The sequence below is a fragment of the Sphaeramia orbicularis genome, chromosome 12, assembly GCF_902148855.1.
Source record: "Sphaeramia orbicularis chromosome 12, fSphaOr1.1, whole genome shotgun sequence".
Classification (NCBI taxonomy): domain Eukaryota; kingdom Metazoa; phylum Chordata; class Actinopteri; order Kurtiformes; family Apogonidae; genus Sphaeramia; species Sphaeramia orbicularis.
The window spans coordinates 1,191,016-1,211,777 of NC_043968.1; the positions used below are offsets into that span (position 1 = coordinate 1,191,016).

Here is a 20,762-nt window from a genome sequence, read left to right on the forward strand (position 1 = left end):
TCTGGTTGACAAAAGTTGCGAGTATTCTTGAAACACCCCATAATCACTAGTTTTGGTCAAATATCAGGTTATAAAGTCAATTTATCACAGAGCTACTATTTCCTGTTAACACTCAGACAAACCATATGGACCTTCACTGTGTTTCATTTATGATGATGGTTATGACCCCTTAATTTATCTGGGGGTCTCAGTAACACGTACATTTACAGATTTATTTAAAGACAATCTACATCCATCATTGAAGACCAAACAGGATCTAAATCCATGGTCCACCATAAACTAACTCAGATGTTTGATGGACTGGATCAGATGTGCTCCTACTGTCATACACATGAAGTGGATTGGATGTGAATTCCATCAAGTTATGATGTTGATTAATATGATCAGTGTCATGGTTTGACACAGAATGAATAAGGTGTAAAAATGTCCTAAACCAGACTCTAAATTCAATAAACTCCACTCTGTCTGGACTCACACAGCTTTGTTGGTGGCTTTGACGACTGGCAGCAAATTCAGAAGAGCTTCCTCTGTAGGAGAGTATTTGTTCAGGTCAAACTCATCCAGATCTTTATCTGATGACAGTAAGATGAAGACCAGAGCTGACCACTGAGCAGGAGACAGATGCACTCTGCTGAGATCTTCATCTGTCAGGTACCGTTGGATCTGATCCACCAGAGATCGATCCTCCAGTTCATTCAGACAGTGGAACAGGTTGATGCTTTTCTCTGCAGACAGTTTCTCATTGATCTTCTTCTTGATGTACTCAGCTGTCTTCTGATTGGTCTTTGAGCTGCTTCCTGTCTGTTTCATCAGACCTTGTAGGAGTCTGTGATTGGTCTGCAGTGATAGACCCAGGAGGAAGCGCAGGAACAGGTCCAGGTGTCCATTTGGACTCTGTAAGGCCTGGTCCACAGCGGTCTGGTAGAACTGGGTCTCTGCAGAGCCAGACCTCTGGGATGTGGTTTGTTCTTCTGACAGCAGATTGACTCCAGTGTTGATGAAGGTCTGATGGACATGAAGAGCAGCCACAAACTCCTGGACACTCAGATGGATGAAGCAGAACCTCTTGTCCTGGTACAGTCCCCTCTCCTCTCTAAAGACCTCTGTGAACACTCCTGAGTACACTGAGGCTGAGCTCATATCGATGCCACACTCTGTCAGGTCTGATTCATAGAAGATCAGGTTTCCTTTCTTCAGTTGCTCAAAGGCCAGTTTTCCCAGAGACTCCATCATCTTCATGGTCTCTGGACTCCAGTGTGGCTCTGTCTCAGATCTTCCATCATATTTGATGTTCTTGACTTTGGCCTGAACCACCAGGAAGTGGATGTACATCTCAGTCAGGGTCTTGGGCAGTTGTCTTCTGTCTGTGCTCTTCAACACGTCCTCCAGAACTCTAGCAGTGATCCAGCAGAAGACTGGGATGTGACACATGATGCGGACGCTTCGTGTCGTCTTGATGTGGGAGATGATTGTGTTGGTCTGTTCTTCATCTGTGAACCTCTTCCTGAAGTACTCCTCCTTCTGTGGGTCAGTGAACCCTCTGACCTCTGTCACCATGTCCACCCACTGAGCAGGGATCTGATTGGCTGCTGCAGGTCGTGTGGTTATCCAGAGGCGAGCAGAGGGAAGCAGGTTCCCCCTGATGAGGTTCATCAGCAGCACATCCACTGAGCTGGACTCTGTCACATCAGTCAGGATCTGAGTGTTGTTGAAGTCCAGAGGAGGTCGACACTCATCCAGACCGTCTAAGATGAACACCACCTGAAGGTCTTCAAAGATCCAGATTCCTGCTTCTGTGGTTTCAGTGAAGAAGTGATGAACCAGTTCCACCAAGCTGAACTTCTTCTGTTTCAGCACATTCAGCTCTCTGAAGGTGAATGGAAATATGAAGTGGATGTCCTGGTTGGCTTTGTCTTCAGCCCAGTCCAGACTGAACTTCTGTGTTAAGACTGTTTTCCCGATGCCGGCCACGCCCTTTGTCAGCACCGTTCTGATTGGTCGATCTCTGTCAGCTGGTGTTTTAAAGATGTCTTCACATGTGATGGTTGTTGGTGGTCTGTGTGGGTTCCTGGATGCTGTTTCAATCTGTCTGACCTCATGGTCCTGGTTGACCTCTGTAGCCCCTCCCTCTGTGATGTAGAGCTCTGTGTAGATCTGGTTCAGGAGGGTTTTGGGGTTTCCTGCTTTAGCAATGCCCTCAAACACACACTCAAACTTCTGCTGCAGGTTACGTTTCAGCTCATGCTGAACTCCATACTGACTTCCTGAATGAAGACACAAATAAAACCATCAGTCTCACAGTAAACCCAAGTATTTTCATCTGTTCAATCTGGACAGAATGGTCTTACTGCAGTGCAGACACTCAGCCAGCTCCTCCTGCTTCATCTTCAAAGTCCTGGTATGTGACAGGGTTAATGTTGTGTCAGCTTTCATTTTGAAAGGTTTCACAGGAAGTGTTAGTGTCCTGTTGTGTCTTTTATTGAACTGAAGAATAAAAACGATGTGATGCCAATGGTTCAACAGGACTAACTTTAGTTTGGACATAGAACGCCAAGTTTGGACTGACTGAGCTGAAAACCCTGTTGGTGGATCTAGATCAGATCTGAGGTTCACTTACTGAGTCTGTGGAACACGTCCTGTTTTAAAACTTATGGGTTCAATCATGGAGGCATCACTCTTCATGGACACACAGCTGGGTCCAGGTTCCGGTCCAGGTCCAGGTCCAGGTCCAGGTCCAGGTCCAGCTCTGTGAACATTGATGGTACAGTGGTTTTAGTGCTGAACTCTGACATTAATCTGGTTGATGTTGTACATTGTGTTACAGAATTAAACAGAACACAGTGAAATCTAACTTTCTGTGACAGTGTAGTTTTATATCAGTAACATAAATTCATGTTGGATAATTTAATGTTACATTAATCTACAGCTTCAATGGCCTGTTTTACATGAGGTTAATATTTTAATACACACAATACCAGCCTATAACACAGTACATGTCAGGGTTATTTCAGTTTAAACTGAAACAACACTAATAACGAGGCTTATGCTGTCAGGGGCCGACAGCGAGGGTATATCCCCAGAATCCCCCCAATCCTCTGTTCTATAATAAAGCAAATAAACAACACAATGTGCAAAAGATACCAACTTCATTATTATTCAGAAAGCAGACTGTGGAGAGATTTAATATGAAATGTGACATTGTATAGAAATACCCATAACTGTTCCTTTGATATTTTCAGAACATTATCAAACATGAGATAATCCTTATTATCCCAGAATGCACCTCTTCAAACAAACTGGCAGAAGACACCAGGTAAAGGAAGACACATCAGGATTTCATGATTCACATCAGCCCAACATGTTTTGTATCTCAACTGCCCTGCACCTGAAATATGAACTATTGTTTGGACAAGGATTAAGAGCCCAACTACCTCATCTGTGAGGATCTGCTCAGTGTGGCTAGCAAACAATATCTACTGAATCTGTCATCTGTTCAATACTGTCAAAGTATTTATAAAGTATTTGAAAAGTATTTGAGTTGTTTTCAAATAGTTTGACAGAGTATTCAAATACAAGTACTGTCTCAATTTAAAAACCTCAAAATACAGATATAAATACTGCAGAAAGGTATTTAAATTAGTGCTGGGCAGCAATTAAAATTTTTAATGGCAATCAGTTACGTGGATTTCTGCGGTTAATCGCATAGTTGTATTGGGGGGGGGGGGGGGCAGCATCAACAGTGTGTATTGCCTTTTGCCTTTAAGTGATATTTCAGACTCGAAGTACTCCGGTGATAAAAATAATTCCACATTGCAGTGCTTCCAAACAACTGTGTCCTTCTCACCCCCACCATCTGAAGACATTTAAAATGAAAATGTCCATGGAACAGACCGCTACTTTTCTCCGTGTTTATGTCCACACCAGTTTATTTCCGCTTGTGAGTGATTGGCAGGAGTCTTAAGCCCACTAAGCAGTACTAATACTGATAAGACCAATAATATGTGATGTTCAGTTGTTAAAAGGAAGCAAAGGGGGCCCTCTAGTGGCCGGAATAAGTTGCACTAACGTATGTTTTGTCCTTTCGGTGTTACCGTAGCCAGTTCGGACGTAAGAAGGAACCAACAGACACGTTTCTTTCACTCTGTTTGTATGGCCCTAAAAACGTTTGCCTGTGAGTATTTTCTGTTCACTTGTTGTCAGAATGAATAGTATCAAATATCTCTGATGGGAACCTTTGTTGCTGGATAAAAAGACGTTGTAAATCTTAAATTAATCTGTAAATGCTAATCGTTCGCGTGTCTATGGATTTTCCCATTCAAGTTAGCATCAAGCTAGCGATTGTTTCCCATTCATTTAAATGTATAATGCCATGTAAATGTACTACTGAACAGAACTGAGACATATTTTGTTTGTATGTTGCAGTTTTACAGTGAGTCTACAGTAAAAGATTTGGACAGAAGTTTTGGGCGTCCGGCTTTTCTTGGGAAACCTGTTGTCTATCTGCTGAGCTAATGCTGCACGCACACAAGCAGAAGAATAGGAGTTAGAATTGTACTGTCCTCCCTAAGACGTCTGTACTTAGTCTGAACTAGACAGCGAGCTAAACTCTGAATTGACAATGCAAGATATATCCTCTTTGAAGTTTGCAGCTTTAATGTACATACTTGATAGGCCTGTAACGGTACACGTACACAGCGGCACAGTATGATGAGAAAAAGAAATAGGAACGGAAGACATCGTTCGATGCAGAACTTTAATTCCGCGCAAGTTCCACACGGACAAATGGAACTAGTGCACCCAAATATGAAATAGCTGCTGCCATAAGGTAAAAAAAAACAACAACAAATATGATGTCAACCTGAAGGGAGGAGACTGAAGACCTTCCACCATCAGTACAGTCCAGTTTGGGATCAGTACGGGTTCAGGTGAAAGACAACAACGAGGAAAGAGAAGACGAACGTTGTTTGCCGCCTGTGAACTACGGTAGTTCTGAAACACTGGCACTAGCTCTGGCTCTCGCTCTCACACACACACACACACACACACACACACACACACACACACACACACACACTGTATAACAGAGGAATAGAACCCGGGAGTTGGAGAGGAGTTGAAAGGATGTAAAGTTTCACTTTCGTTTCACGCCAGCGTTAGTTATTACGTTAGTTATGGACCAACCCCCACGTATCCCCCCCACAAAAAAACAAAACAAAAAGCCCCTCTGTGTTTTTGACAAGTCGCACCCAGCGCGCACGCACACAGAGAATGCATAGATGTAATTATTATAAACTTAAATTGACTGCTAATACAACAGTCACAAGGTAAATAAGTAAAGGTTAGTTCAAAGGCTGGCATATTAAACACAACCAATGAATTTACATAAACTTAACATGAGCCTGCATAAAGAATTAGCAACCCATCTGTGACTGCTAGCATAAACGAATTAGCTTAAACATGTTAATAACACATTGTAATAAACACATCCAAAATAACGTCATAAACATGTTTCTAACGGCACGTTTGCATGTGAAATTATTTAGCAAACAACAGAATGAGTGATACATACAGGCGTTGAACTGCAGGAGTTACACACAGTTTGATTCAGCATTACTTGGAAAGTTCACTCTTTTCTCCTCTCAGCTAATCCGGCACCGGTGCTTGGTTCTACAGTACGTGTGGAGCACCAAAATAAAAGCATGAGTTTCAAAATAAGAGTCCGTATGTATAAATGAACTAAGACTTGCTTGAAAGGCAGAACGGCATTAAAGCTATACCGTATGATGTGGCATTTTTACACTTTTCTTTTGTCATCTTAAAATGCTCCTAATAAGTGTGTGTCAAACTAAAATGTAAAAGAAATCCACCAGGTATTGAAACTCAAAAATGTTTAATTCTCATATATTTCTGATAAAAGTCTGACCAATCATTTTAGTCGGTCCGAATAAAATAATTGGCCGAACTTGACTGAGCCTCCTGTCAATCATCCATCACGGCCGTCCAGCATCCGATCCACTATCGCCGTCTCACATCCGATATGTGTACCTCTGAATCTGACGCTTCACTGACGCTGCTCCTCCTGTCACTGACCACAGTCTACTGTCTAGGATGTGTTTGGATAGAACTGACATGCACATGTGGAAGGGATTAAACGGATTTATGAACAGAAACAACAACTGAGGGGCACAAACAGGAGTCTGATGTATGAAGGATGGAGATAAAAGTCTGGAAGTCAGCTGTACTGGACTGAACAGGTCTGCATAAAGCTCAGCTTTTATGACGGTGGGACTCATACAGGTGCATGTACATGGTGTCACATAATGTAAGATGATGTAGAATGATAACTGTATGGACTATGAAACTTCAAATGTCCACAGAAAATTCGCGGAGGCCGCGCGTTCACAGTGCGCGCGCCCATCCCCTGGGCACTGCAGTGAAGACCCTGGCCCAGTACTGCACAGACCAGGTCTACTGATGGAACAGGTCTACTGATGGAACAGGTCTACTGATGGAACAGGAGCCGCGGGCCCGCGGCAGGTGGATGATGCATCTGATTACTGAGGGAGGGGTCCGCGGACACGCCAAAACGGACCGGACCTCCACCTCGGCTTCCTCCTCCGTTTCCATCACTTATCAGATGAGAGGAGGAGGAGCCTCAGAGCTCAGGCAGAGGGAAGGGGGCGGGGCTTTGGAGGGAGGCGGGTTGTTCATGTTCAAACTTTTACTAAGTGCTGTGAGAAATGCCACATCGGTAGGTAGAGCTTTAACAGGAGATTAAAAAAAAATTGTCGGCATTATTTAATGAATGCATTAACGTGGTAATAACACGTTAACTTGCCCAGCCATAATTTAAATACATTAAATTCCAACCTCAAATACAAATACAATGAACCAAATTTGAGCTTGATTTTCCTATTAAATCTATTAATAATGTCCCAAAAGAACTGATTTTTCAACAGAAGCGTCCCCATTTGGACAAGTGATAATATTCATGGAACTCCCCAAATCAGCAGTGTTCTTCCCCTAGGGGTCACCGATGTCGGTGCTAAAGGGGGAGAGTTAACACGTTCACACTAAGGATGTCCAGCCTGAATAATGTCAGAAAAGATATTAGATATTTGTTGGACGATCAATATGAACCAAGTTTGACCTTGATTGGCCGACTATTACCTTAATAATGTAAAAAAAACAAACAAACACAAAAAACTTAATTTTCAACAGAAGGTCCCCCAACCATTTGGAAAAAACACACCTCCTGGTGTTAAAATCAGGGGTGACAGAAAAAAAAATCTCAGGCCTGAAAATGTTTCTTCCGGTCAGGTCATGTGGAATGGGTCATTAGTGGGTCTACATCCAGGAATTCACAGATCTGTATAGGAGCAAATGAAGAAATCATAGACCCCTGAGCAGGGCCGTTTCAAGATATCTGGGGGCCCTAGGCAAGAAAGTAAAGTGAGGCCCCTAATATGCGAAGATGTGGTGGTCGAATCACCGAAGAAGAAAAATGAAATCTAGATGCGATTTCCTGTTTTCTGGTGCATTTAATGAGTCATGAATTACTCTGTATTACGCAACACAGAGTATCCACTAGAGTGTAGTAAAGGACACAGTGTCTTCAATTTGGCATTGTTGATGGGAATGACACAAATTGTCACTATCAATTGGTGCTGACAGAAATTCAAGCAAAGCAACTAAAAAAGAAAAAAAAAAAGGCATTTGGTGAGTGGGCTTATTTTTGTCCTTATTCTAGAAGTATATGATTAAAGTGCGGAGGATTTGATAGTAACTTTGCAGGAGAAGAACTTAACTTCCCATAATGCACCAAAATGTAACATCAGACCTCATCGGCAAAACTACCTGAGCACATGGTGCAAAGTGTTGTGATGTGTTGATGGGCAAGTGTGGGAAATATAGATAATTACAGAGTTTCAAATGTAGGATTGTGATTACATGGTTCACAGACATGGTTCACAGACACCGCCATTCATTGTTCTGATGTTGTATTTGAATATTCTGAATATTTGACGATTTTGAAAAGTGTTGTGATTTCCTAATTATTCTAATTGTTCCTGAATGCCTCATGTATTGTTTATATGTGCCTCCTTGAACGTGAACAGAACTCAGTTCCGCAGTGAGGGCTCAGAGCTGATGTGAGGGACTCTAACAAATGTTGGACTGAAAATACAAACTTTAGCTGCAGTCCTACTCTAGTCCTCTTCTGTGCCTAAACCAGCTGACACACAAGGAACAGACGGACTGATGAGACGGACAAACGCAATGGAAAAGGGACATTTGACTCCTAATGGGATGGACAGATCACCAACGGAAATTGCTAGCTAACCGAAAATGTCCATTGAACTGGATGGATTATTTGTCCAAACTGGATGGGATTCATAGGAGCAGACAATTTAGTTTGGAATAAAGTTGTGTGGGTGACGGCAGCAGGGGGCAGACAACCGTCCAGAGTAAGTGAAAACACTTCAGTAGGCTTAGCTTTGGCTTTTCAGGACTAAATACTTTTAATGCTGTCGTACTTCGGTCCTCCACATTCAAATTATTTATCTCCAAAGAAGTTTTGGAACGCTGTACAACAGTAGAAAAGGGCGATGGAGAAGTTGTGCTTATTCTCTTCTTAAATTCTTCCAACAGAACACAGTTGTGTTGTGTGTATATGATTAGTTGTTGAACTGAATCCTCTCCCTCTCATGCTAACATCTATCTGTGTGTTTGGTCACTGATGTGAGGGCTTTTGTTCACACACTTTCAAACATATCACACAGTTGTAGCCTATTTGGAGAAAACAATGCTTTACTTAATACTTACCACTGTGTCGTTGGTGTTTTTCCGCTTCTTCTTTCTTTTTTAATCTTTTTTCAAACCCTGCAGGGCAGGAGCTTCATCATTGCTGTTCTTTTAAAATGGCCGCCGCCGTGCTCAGTGTGGACAGACCATTTGTTCCACTGACAGAGAGTGGGGGGTGTGATGGGGGGTGCGCGAGGGCAGGTGTCATGTCACTTCCCCATGACCCTCACAGCCTTTGTCATTGCATAGGGGGAATCCCTCTAGTTTAGGGGGCCCCAGTCACAAAACAGTACAGGAGAGGGTTAGCGCTGCCTCACTGTGGTGGTTTGTTTACAATGGATGGTTTTTAAGAAGTTGTACAGATTAATGACCATGCGGCCATCGGGGGCCCTCTTCAGCTAGGGGGCCCTAGGCAGCTGCCTACGTTGCCTACGTCATCCCGACGGCTCCGCCCCTGAGCAATAAGGTCTGATGGCCCCTCACCCACCCAACTCACACTGAATATACAGCATGGAAAGGGGGGTTCAGGGGACCCTCCCCCAAGAAAATTCTGAATATTATAGCACCTAAAGTGCCTTTTCATGCAATTTCAGATGGAACCTACTGGTTTGAGTATTGTTCAAATCCAGTGTCATTGTGCTCCTGAATCCACCAGTGGATCTGCATTAGGAAGGATGAGCTGAGCTTTAGACGCTGATGGAATAAGGCTTGGTTTGGCCTTCACTGCCCCATATAAAAGAGGGAGGGGCCAAAACAACATTCATACATATAATCTTAGTTTTTCACCTCTGTTTAATTTACATTGGACAACTAACTCTAGATCTAGAATCACTTTGAACTAAATTAACACATTTTTAAATGTGTCAGACCAGCTTCATGTGGCTTCATCAGTATTTCATTAGAAGGGGCAGTTGTGCAGCTTATCTGCCCCCTGTTTCTTCAACTGGGGTGCGATGCCATGTCTAATAAAACAACTGGATGCCTGTCGGGAGAGTGACCCATGACAAAGCACAGTTTAGTCTTCTGCTAATTTTGTGCAGATGTTCACAATGGGCTGGGACACAGTGAATGCCAAAACATGTTCTGATAAAAACCAACAGACACAAATTTTATGTTCGACAACACTATCATTCATCGAAGACGAGATGTATGATGTGGTGGCTGTCGCTCCTGGTAACATGTTGTGACACATGCCAGAGTCCTACACAGGTCCACTTTTCTGAACCTGCCTGTACCCGCGTACATTAGACCCACAACCCGACCTGTGATTAAACACATTGTCTCCACGGTAACTCACTGATCAAAGCCCAGGTCGAAGCCCTTGATATTGGACTGGCTCCAGTCTTTTTGCATACATGATATATATCCTGCTGGAATCCTATCACCCATGCAAAATATGACATCATATAAACTCAAGGTAGTGGCATGAAGAAAGATAAGTGTTAGACAATCCATATGAACTCAATTTGAGCTACTTGGACCTGATAGTGTCAGAATAATGGTCAGAGAACCCATTTTTCCCACAAAACTCCACCTAGTGAATGAAAATGAGCCCATATGAACTCTGGATGGTAGACAGAACATGGACATTTGGAAGAACATCAATATAAACCACTTTTGATCTCAATTGGCCTATTACTGCTGATTTATGTCCAAAAAACTGATTTTCAACTAAAGTGCCCCCATGTAGATGACTTATAATACTCATAGAAGCTGAACTCCATAGGGTTCTTCCACTAGGGGTCCACTGTGTTGGTTATCAAGGAGAAGAAATCCAACCAAATCTGTCCTAGTTATCGACAAAACACCAAAGGGATCTGACAGTGGAGGTGTTTGGAGTAAAAACATTATATCCCTGAAACTCCATTTCAGGGATATAATAATAATAATAATAATAATAATAATAATAATAATAATAAATGGATCTTAAACTTACAGAACATATTACCATCATTCTCCTGGATGCAGTAGAAAGTCCTGGTATATGACATAGTTTTTTTTGTTTTTTTTTTTACTCACCACCATCCCTCCTTCTTTGAGGGACATCTTTATTTTTTAATTGCAGCTTGTGCTTAACAAGTGACCAGTAACAATTTCACGTTTACACTCATGTTGTCATCCATTCCTTGCTAGTTCACATGTTCATAGAGGGAGGGGTTCATGTAAACAAAAGTGCACAGGGACAAGACTGAACAAAGGGACAGATTGACACACGACAGTGGGACAGAACAGACATAAGACTAGATAAATGGACAGACAAACTCAGTGGTTGAGATAATCATGTTGATCAGATTTATTGTATTGTTGTAAGTGTGTGTGTGTGTGTGTGTGTGTGTGTGTGTGTGTGTGTGTGTGTAATTATGTTGATGATCAATGTGAGTGAGGTGTGGATGCTAAGATAGAAAAGTTGGTATTTGGGGGGAGGGGGGGGCAAGGGTATGTGTGTTCTGTTCTGATGATACATGCAGTTTTCAGCTGTTTGTTTTCTAAAAGTTATGAATGGGTTCCAGTTGTTGTCAAAGGTTGACATCTGCTTCTTCTGGAGAGCATTCTTCTTTTCCATTGAAATATATTCAGCAGTGAGTTTGGTCCAGTCAGTGATATGACATGAATTCTTGGATTTCCAGTTTTGGAGGATTACTGTTTTTGGTGACAGCTAGAGAAATGAGTACTGGGTTTTTGAATCTGGATGGGAGGTGTACATTGGATGTGTCTCCAAGAAGACAGAGTGGTGCTGATGCTGGGATTGTGGAACTCAGGATGGTGGATAGTGTTTCAGTGACCTTTATCCACAGGGTGTGGACTGGTTGGCAAAGCCAGATGGCATGGAAGTAATCGTCTGTGCTCCCTGATGTGCAATGTGAACAGATATCTGAGTCGGCCAGTCCCATTTGAAACATTTTGTTTTGAGTGATGCGAGTTCTGTGAATGGTTTTATATTGTATCAGCTGTAGGTTGATGTTAGTGGTCATGGAGAAAGTGTTTTTACAGATTTGTTCCCAGAAATCGGGGTTGGGAGAGAAGGCCAGATCGTTTTCCCACTTGACTGTTGGGAGCATTACTGTACTATTTAAGGTGGAAATGAGTGAATACAGTTTGAATGTGAGTTTCTTAGGACTACTGATTTGGAAGAGTTCTTCAGTTAACTGGGATGGCTGTAGTGCAGGGGTGTCAAACTCATTTTAGTTCAGGGGCCACATTAAGCCTAATAAGAAATAAAGTGGGCTGGACCAATAAAATAATATAAATAATAGAATAATAAGAACTTTTGAGTGGAAAAAAAGTAAAATTCCATGATGAAAATGTTTACATCTACGGATTGTACTCGAACATAACATGAACAAATATAAACAACCTGTAAATTCTTAAGAAAAATAAGTGCAATTTTAACAATATTACGCCTCAGTTTATCATTTATACATGTGAATCACAACTTACAGATGTTATGACCCTGAGTCATAATTTGTTTATTTACGTGTATATATGTATATATGTTTCTGTTTAGTGTGTGTGTTCTCCCCCATCCTGTAGGTGTGCTGTGCCTTTTTTGTGTCTGTTTGTTTTGCAGGAAGCTGACTGGTGAAGGGTGATTGCCCGGCCCCTTTAAATGGCCCTGGATCCAGCTGTTCGCTCTCTCTCTTGCCTCCTGCCAGCTTCCAACCGTGTGTTCCTGTGTGTGATCGTCAGTCTTCGTGCTTTCGTGTGATCCTTCGTTTGTATACAGTGGTAAATAGAGTTTTTGTAAATTGATCCTTTTTCTGGTAGGAGAGGTCGGCCTTTTTTTTATTTTCACCTTTTCTCCTGTTTTTGGTTAGGGAGTTTAGATTAGTTTTCTGTATTTTATTTCTTGAATTTATTTTGGATTAGGTAATTTAGTTTTGAACAGTGAAGAAGAGATTTTTTGTTTTTTTAGCCGAACCCTCCTCTCTTTAGTTGTACAAAAAATAAATCTTGTGAACTTTAGTTTTTGACTGACGTGTGCTTGGGAGCTGGGAGGGGACAAAAGTGTGAGCACATTATGTTCGGCCTGGTAAACCCCTAGCCCGGGATGTAACACAGATCACAGTGGATCTACAAATACACAAAACATTAAATAACAGGCAGAATATTTTTAAAATTCCACATACTTCTCTTAAGAGATTTCAGGTTATTCACGTTTTGTTTTTTTTTAAATGCTAGTCTGTAAATATTCTTGTGTAATTTTACTTTTTTTTTTTACACTAAAACAAAGGGGAAAAATTACAGTTTTGATTATTTATAGGTTATTGTGATAGTATTTTACTGGTCTGACCCACTTTAGATTGAACTGACCTAAAATTATTTTAATATCCTTGATTGTTAATATCTTCAGTGTAATTTCTGCATTTCACAAATTCATCCCAGGGGCCAGATTGAACCCTTTGGCGGGCTGGTTTTGGCCCCCGGGCCTCACTTTTATTTTCAGGTTGTCTCTCCAACTGAAAAAGGTTCCTTGTGTTTGGAAGGATTCTATTATTGTTCCTGTGCCAAAAATGAGCTGTCCTAAAGCTCTTAATGATTACAGACCTGTGGCTCTCACTTCTTTGGTGATGAAAACATTTGAGAAAATTGTGAAGGGGGAGCTTTTAAATGCTGTTCAGGCCAATCTGGATCCATTTCAGTTTGCTTATAGGTCTGGCAGGGGGGTTGATGATGCCACAGGTACCCTGCCTCATCTGATCCTGACACATCTGGAAGGTGCAAAGACTTTTGTGCGCCTAGTTTTTATTGACTTCTCCTCAGCTTTTAATTGCATCCAACCACATATTTTAGCAGAAAGACTGAAGAGCATCCACAGCATGGAGCCCGGCTTCATATCTTGGTTGATGGACTTTTCATCTGAGAGGTCGCAACGTGTGAGAGTAAACAGTGTTTTATCGAATGTTCTTTTATCTTCCACTGGGTCGCCACAGGGATGCGTCCTCTCCCCTCTTTTATTTGTGTTGTACACCAATGAGTGCCAAACTCAGTACCCGGGGTGGCATGTCCTCAAGTTTGCAGACAACTCAGTGATTGTGTCTCTTCTCAGGGATGATGACCCTGATCATGGCCCTGTAGGGTCTGAATTCACGGACTGGTGTAGCACGTCCTTTTTAAATGTGAATGCGTCTAAAACCAAAGAGATGATTGTCTTCTCTCCTGTCATCATTAATGGACAGGCTGTTGAGGTGGTTCAGCAGGAGAAATATCTCAGAATGGTGCTGGACCACAGGCTAACTTTTGAATCTCAGGTGGATGCTGTATGTAAAAAGGCTCATCAGAGGATGTATTTTTACCATAAACTTTGCAGTTTCAAAGTGGATAACACTTTTATGAAAATGTTTTATTCTTGTTTTTTTGAGTCTGTGTTGACCTTTTCTTTTATCAGCTGGTGTGGGCTGCTTACTCTTAAAAATAGGAACAGGTTGCAGGGCATCACTAAAGTGTGCAGCAGAATTGCTGGCACCACACTCACTGATCTGACTGTGTTGGACCAGAGGCGGACTCTGAAGAAGGCTCAGTCAGTCCTGGATGATCCCAGTCATCCCCTTTATGATGAGTTCAGGTTGCTTCCATCAGGTCGCAGATACAGTGTTCCTAAATGTAGGACCAATAGGATGAGGAATTCTTTGGTTCCAGCAGCCATTGTTCTGCTGAATAATTCTTTGTAATGTTGGTGCTATTGTTTTTAATGGATTATTTATTGTATTTATTGCTGTTTTGTTGTCTGTATGAAACTGCTGGCTGTAGAACAAATTGCCCCTCGGGGATAATAAAGTTTACCTTGACCTTTGACCTTGTTTGACACCTGTGCTGTAGTGTGTTATGCTTAAGTTAACTTTTTCTTTAATTCTTAGTTGAAGCTGTTGATATTGAAGAAACTGATCTGTCCCAACCCCGTAGGTCTGAAGAACTGTGTTGAATGGCATGAATTGATTGTTGTGAAATAAGGGGTGGAGGTGTGTGATTGCTTTTGTTTCCCATGTGGAGAAGTGAATGGGTTCATTTTGGAGAGTGAAAGTAGGATTGTGCCAGAGTGGGCTGAACTTATTTGGTGCTAGTGAGGACTTTGTGATTCGGTTTATTTTCCACCAGGCTGTCTAGGTTGTGGAGATAGTGTTAGTTTTACAGATGTTAGATTTACTAATAGATTGTGGGAGGAAGGGGAGATCTGCAATGGAGATGTTTTCACACTGATGCTGTTCTAGTTGGAGCCAAGGGGAACTGTGGTTCTGTTTGTGAATACATTTAGCTAAATACTGGAGTTGACTGGCAAGGAAATAGTGTAGGCAGTTTGGTGCCTCGAGTCCACCGAGTGTGTTTTTGTTTTGCAGAGTTGACAGTGAAATTCTGGGTTTTTTATTTTTCCAATAGAATTGTGTTGTTAGTGTGTTAAGTGTTCTGAGCCCATTGTCTGTGGGAGTGGTGGGGATCACAGAGAAGAGGTAGTTCATCTGGGGTAAGGTTTTCAGTTTTACTGCCACAATTCTTCCGATGAGTGGGAGTGGGAGTTTTGTCCAGCGTTTTTAGTCATCTTCAGTTTTTTCAGGAGGGGAGTGTAATTGAGATTAAAAAGCTCTGACAGTCTGGAGGAAATATTAATGCCCAGATATTTAATGTTGCCAGTTTGTAGGGGGAGTAGGGATGTAACAATAACCGGTATAATGATAAACCGTGGTAAAATTTCCGACGGTTAATATTACAGTTTAAATTCTAATTATTATGATAACCTTGTTCGATTACTGCACCTAGAAAACTCACGGTACTGTTCATTTCCTGAAGAAGCAGCAGCACTCCAGGCGTGTGTGTGCAGTTTGTAATGTTTGGCCTCTGAAAACATGGTGAAGGCACCTGCACGGACAGAGCTGCAGAGATTCGGGGATAGGGGCTCCCGCACAGACCCGGTCCATCGGAGCACGAGCGCACAGACCCGGTCCGCACTAGTGTTAACCCCTCCCCGGCCCCCACTGATTCAGATCCTCACCCAACATTGAAACCATCTGAATATAGATACTCAGGACAAACTCCTGTCAGTTCAAATGAGCCCAAATGAGTGAGCTTCAACTGTACAAAGACACATGATGTGTGTGAAAGCCAAAGCAGAGGAGGCTTTATGAACTGAAGGACATTCAACAGGAAATCCACTGACTGACCTCCAGAGGAACTGAACCAGAGGACACTGTTGTGACTGGTCTGTCTCCCACCAGGACTGAACCACTGACCAGTCTGGATCAGATCCGCCTAACATGTTTTAAAATGCTCATTCTTTCAGAATATTTACATTCGTTCATTGTTCAGTTAAATCTGACTGTGTTTCACTTTCTGTTTGTGTGTACAATAGTGGATATGTGTGACACTGGGAATGATTTGATCTGAAAAATGTTCAAACAAACTCCACTCTGACCTGTCCAGCTACTTTTTTTCACACCCAAAAACACCTCAGGAATCAATAGGAGACTTGATAAGGAATTGGACTGATAATCAGAACTGATAATGGCATTGATATTGATCAGATCCTCTTAGTTCCACCCCTGGTGCAGATATCTCTTGTGTCCATAAGGTCCCAGCTTTAATGCACATTTGTATGTTTGTTATTATTTGAATGTTTCTGAAACAGAAAGTACATTGTGCATGTTACATTATTAGTTGTTTTTTTTTTTTCAAAAATTCAACTTGGTAATATTATTTCAGTGTGTGTATAAGTATTTTCTGAACATTTTGAGCACATTTCAACAATACCGCGATAATAATGATAACCATGATCATTTTGGTGACAATAACCGTGATATGAAATTTTCATATCATTACATCCCTAATGGGGAGTGAAGAATCCTGAGTTCCAGAATCCCAGGTGTCATCAGAAAGGGGTAAAATTATTGATTTTTTCCGGTTAATAGTATAATGGGAGATTTCTGAGAATGTATTGATGATACTGAAGGTTTCTTGGAGGGATGCATGTGGATTCTGTAAGTACAGTAGTAAATGATCAGCATACAAGCTGATTTTGTGTTGCGTGTCCATGAGCTGTATTCCTTGAATGATGCTGTTTTGACGTATTGCTGCTGCGAGGGGTTCAATGAAAATAGCGAAGAGGAGGGGTGAGAGTGGGCATCCCTGTCTGATCCACCAGTGCAGTGTGAAACTGTGTGAAGTGATTCTGTTAGTAGTCACTGTGGCCCTGGGTGAAGAATATAGTGTCTTCATCCAGTGTATGAACGACTCTCCAAACCCAAATTTATGGAGAGTGTTGAATAAAAAGAACAAATTTACTTTATCAAAAGCTTTTTCTGCGTCAAGGGACATGATGATAGATTTTTGTTGGGTTTGTTGTGATATGTTGATAAGATTGAAAAGTCTGCGGACATTGTCTGTGGTGTGTCTGTTTTTTATGAAGCCTGTCTGATCTTGGTGAATACGTGCAGGAGTGACTGTTTCTATTCTGGTTGTGAATGCTTTGGTTATAACTTTCAAGTCAGTGTTGATTAGTGAAAGCGGGCGGTAACTAGACGGTTGGGTGGGGTCTTATCTCCTGGATGCAGTAGAAAGTCCTGGTATATGACATAGTTAATGTTGTGTCAGCTTTTATTTTGAAAGGTTTCACAGGAAGTGTTAGTGTCCTGTTGTGTCTTTTATTGAACTGAAGAATAAAAACGATGTGATCTAGACGGTTCAACAGGACTAACTTTCGTTTGGACATAGAACGCCAAGTTAGGACTGACTGAGCTGAAAACCCTGTTGGTGAATCTGGACCAGATCTGAGGTTCACTTACTGAGTCTGTGGAACACGTCCTGGTTTAAACTCTATGAATCGACCCATGGAGTCATCACTCTTCATGGACACACAGCTGGGTCCAGATCCAGGTCCGGGTCCAGGTCCAGGTCCTGTGGGGGGTCTGTGGGTGGTCTTCCAGGGAGGGGCTCCCTCCTCTCTGTCTTCACTCTGATCCATTCTGCTGAATCCACATCAGAACACAAACCATCAGTCCAGACCTGAATCCACACTGATTCATCCTTTACATCAGGGCTGTCAAACTCATTTGAGTTCAGTTCCACATTCAGCCCAATATGAAAGAAACAGCAGCTCAATCTACTTTTATTTTGAAAGGTTTGACAGGAAGTGTTAGTGTCCTGTTGTGTCTGACTTTAGTCTGTAGACGACAACTGAGGAAGGTCAGAAAGACGTTGACGTTGGTTTATTTGACCTAAACAGCAGCTCTTTATCACCTGATCAGATTCTAGTTCATCATAATTGTCTAAACTGTGAATGTGAAAGGTCAAAGGTCAACAGTAATCACAGTCCAATAAAAACAACTTCATGAATCCAAACTGATTTAAACATCAGAAACATGTGTAAAGTGTTTCCAGATCAGTTCATTGTCACAGACTCAGATCACAGCGTCCTGATTGGATTCAAAGAGTCACAGATAAAACTCACCTGTGGACGTGGAACAGAAAAGGGTTTGTGTTCGTCACACTGAGCTGTTTCCTGGATACATCTGAGTCTCACCTGGAAAGACATGAGATGCACATAAACACAACATCATACTAATATAAACTAATATATTTAGGATCATTTTGGACCTTCATATGTCGATGTAAGACGTAGAAAATCACTGATGAATCAACTCTCATCCCTGAGGAAATCAACCTGACCATGAACCTGAACATCCAGGTGGTGCTTTACCTCCCACTCTGTTCACCTTAAGTCCTGGTGTCAAACCCACAGGTGGACCAGACTAAACGTTAGTGTGACCAACTGAACACCACTGAACTCTGTGACCTCTGACCTCTGGAGCAGGTTCAACATCTGCTTTACATTCATTCTGGATCCTAAAAGCATCTGAATCTCAGTGAAAATCATCCAATCACATCCAGACGACACATTAAACCCACTGTGATTGGCTCCAGGATGAGTCCATCTGTAACCCTCCAGGTTCAAATTCTGAAAATTATTGACCTTTTCCTGGTTTTGAGTCAAACTGAAGAGGTTTGAGAGATTAATACAGAAAAAACAGACGCATGATTGAACCCTTTCATGTATAGTGGTCACTCCAGTGGATACCTGTTCTGCAGCTGTTCTCTTGTATATTCATGGATTTGGTTCTTTTAGTTCCATATCAGCTGATGCATCATCTCATACACTGCAACTGATACCATTACTGTAACTGTGCTGTTCTTGATAAACCTGATCTGCAATAACATATTTGACTGTAAATCAATTGCTCTTTTTGGTTTTTTGTTGCATATTATCTCCATGAAGTAAGTAGTAACTAGTATTAGAGTATGTTAAAATGTGAGAAAACATCAGATTACCAGCATTAAACGTGGCTTTATTTCAGAGTTTTCACACAATATATCAGTAAATACATGTTTCTTTGCTTCAAAAATTAAACACATGATGTCCAGCTAAGTGGACATTTTTGCAAATCTATGAAAAGTAGGTTCATAAAAAAATTCAATCGCATTTTTTTTTCTTTGTTTTATTTTTTTTGTTTGTTTTTTCATGCCTAAAGAGGAATAAAAACCATCTGGAAAAAAAATCTTGATTAAGGTTCTCATAATTCATGCATGACAGGGTTAATATCAGTTATTTTTCATGTTCATTGTTAGTAGGGGGGGTCTCCAGAGGGCAGTAAATGTACAGGGATGCAGAAGGGTTCACCTGTACAGTCATTATCACTATGAAAAACACAATCACATGTTCCTGCTTATGGGTTTAATGGGAACTGTTCCTTTACAGAGAGGTTTTACACAAATTTATGAAAAACTAAAGAAATAAACTGAATTTTTGGTTTAGTTTGAGCTTTTCTTGTATTGGTCAGAAGTCGTAGATTTAATGTTTAATGTTTCAGGACAAACATGAAATCAGTTTTTATAGGAGTTCCCACGGACCTTGAACGCATCGCGATTCTATTAGGAGTTCTGAATGGGGTGTACACGCGACCTGGGTTTATTCTGTAAAAGTTATTATTTGATATTTCATGATCGGAACTCTTGGTCCAAGTGTGAGACCGGGTTCAGGTTCGAAACCACCACCACCACTTCCGGTTCTATGACGCAGTTTAAACGGTGTCGGTTCGTCAGATCCACGGACCATTTATTTATTTATTTATTTAACTTTTATGTATTTAATTGACTTACCTATATATGTATTTATATTTAATTTCTTTTGTGCCTCACCTCGACCATTATGTTTTCTCCATGCCATGTTCTGTTCTATTGGTATATGGTATTATGGAAATAAAGTTTAAGAAAAAAAAAAAAAAAAAAACAGATCCAGGACCTTCCGAACCAAACCTTTGTCTCAGTTGGACCATGTGAGACCAGCTCTTACCGGACACACACACACAGACAGACGGAGGTTCCGGTCCAGAACCAGCTCCTCTGAGTCGGACCCAGTTCCAACAGGCCTCGGTGACAGATCCCGCTCCGGTCCCGTTCACCGGAAACGGGTTAAAGCCACACCGATCGGTGGGTTTGAAGGGTTCAAAGTGGAGCTGAAGTCCAGAGGCACAGTGAGCCCTGAAAACAAAGAGCATGAAAGGGTTCAACAGGTGAACTGTTCCTTCAGATGCACAGACCTGGAGCAAAGACCAAGGAGCAAAGACCAAGGAGCAGGAAAGTGAAAGGAAACAGAAGCAGAGTTCAGGGAGGAGTTTAGCAGACTGATGCACCCAAACATCACATGGAACCAGTCATCTGAAACGTCTTGATTTTTACACATTGGACTTTATTCTGATCATATTTTTTACTCGTTGCTTTTGTTCCAAAACTGCTGGAAACATTGAAGAATCCTGTAAAGTCTGCTGTAAAATCTCTGTCTTTGAGGAAACAGTGTTTTGTGCAGCAGTAACTGTCATTCTGTGGATTCAGAGGTTGAAGTCATTCTGTTCAATCATTTCCTAAATGTGTTTAGTTGTTTTCAGTCTTTGATAAACAGCTGATCTTTGTTGTTTTTTTTC

At 41.5% G+C, this 20,762-nt stretch overlaps 1 protein-coding gene across 1 annotated transcript; it reads right to left on the bottom strand.

Annotated features, from left to right (window-relative positions):
- Positions 1 to 809: 809 nt before the first annotated feature.
- On the bottom strand, positions 810 to 20,409 carry LOC115429963 (NACHT, LRR and PYD domains-containing protein 3-like). Its single transcript, XM_030149810.1, has 7 exons — positions 20,135 to 20,409; positions 18,236 to 18,307; positions 17,571 to 17,753; positions 2,618 to 2,746; positions 2,349 to 2,395; positions 1,865 to 2,264; positions 810 to 837 (listed from the first exon to the last, which is right to left on the bottom strand). Exons 3-7 carry the CDS (start codon positions 17,747 to 17,749, stop codon positions 810 to 812), a joined length of 783 nt encoding a protein of 260 aa, XP_030005670.1. The 5' UTR covers positions 17,750 to 17,753; positions 18,236 to 18,307; positions 20,135 to 20,409.
- Between the last annotated feature and the right edge of the window lie 353 nt (positions 20,410 to 20,762).

Excerpts from the sequence above, each read along its gene's own strand:
- LOC115429963 (XM_030149810.1), bottom strand. The coding sequence starts at position 17,749 with ATGGATCAGAGTGAAGACAGAGAGGAGGGAGCCCCTCCCTGGAAGACC. Across the intron at positions 2,747-17,570 it reads GGACGTGTTCCACAGACTCA|AGCTGGACCTGGACCTGGAC; the intron begins GTAAGTGAACCT and ends CAATGTTCACAG. Across the intron at positions 838-1,864 it reads TTTCCATTCACCTTCAGAGA|ACCAATCACAGACTCCTACA; the intron begins GCTGAATGTGCT and ends CTATCACTGCAG.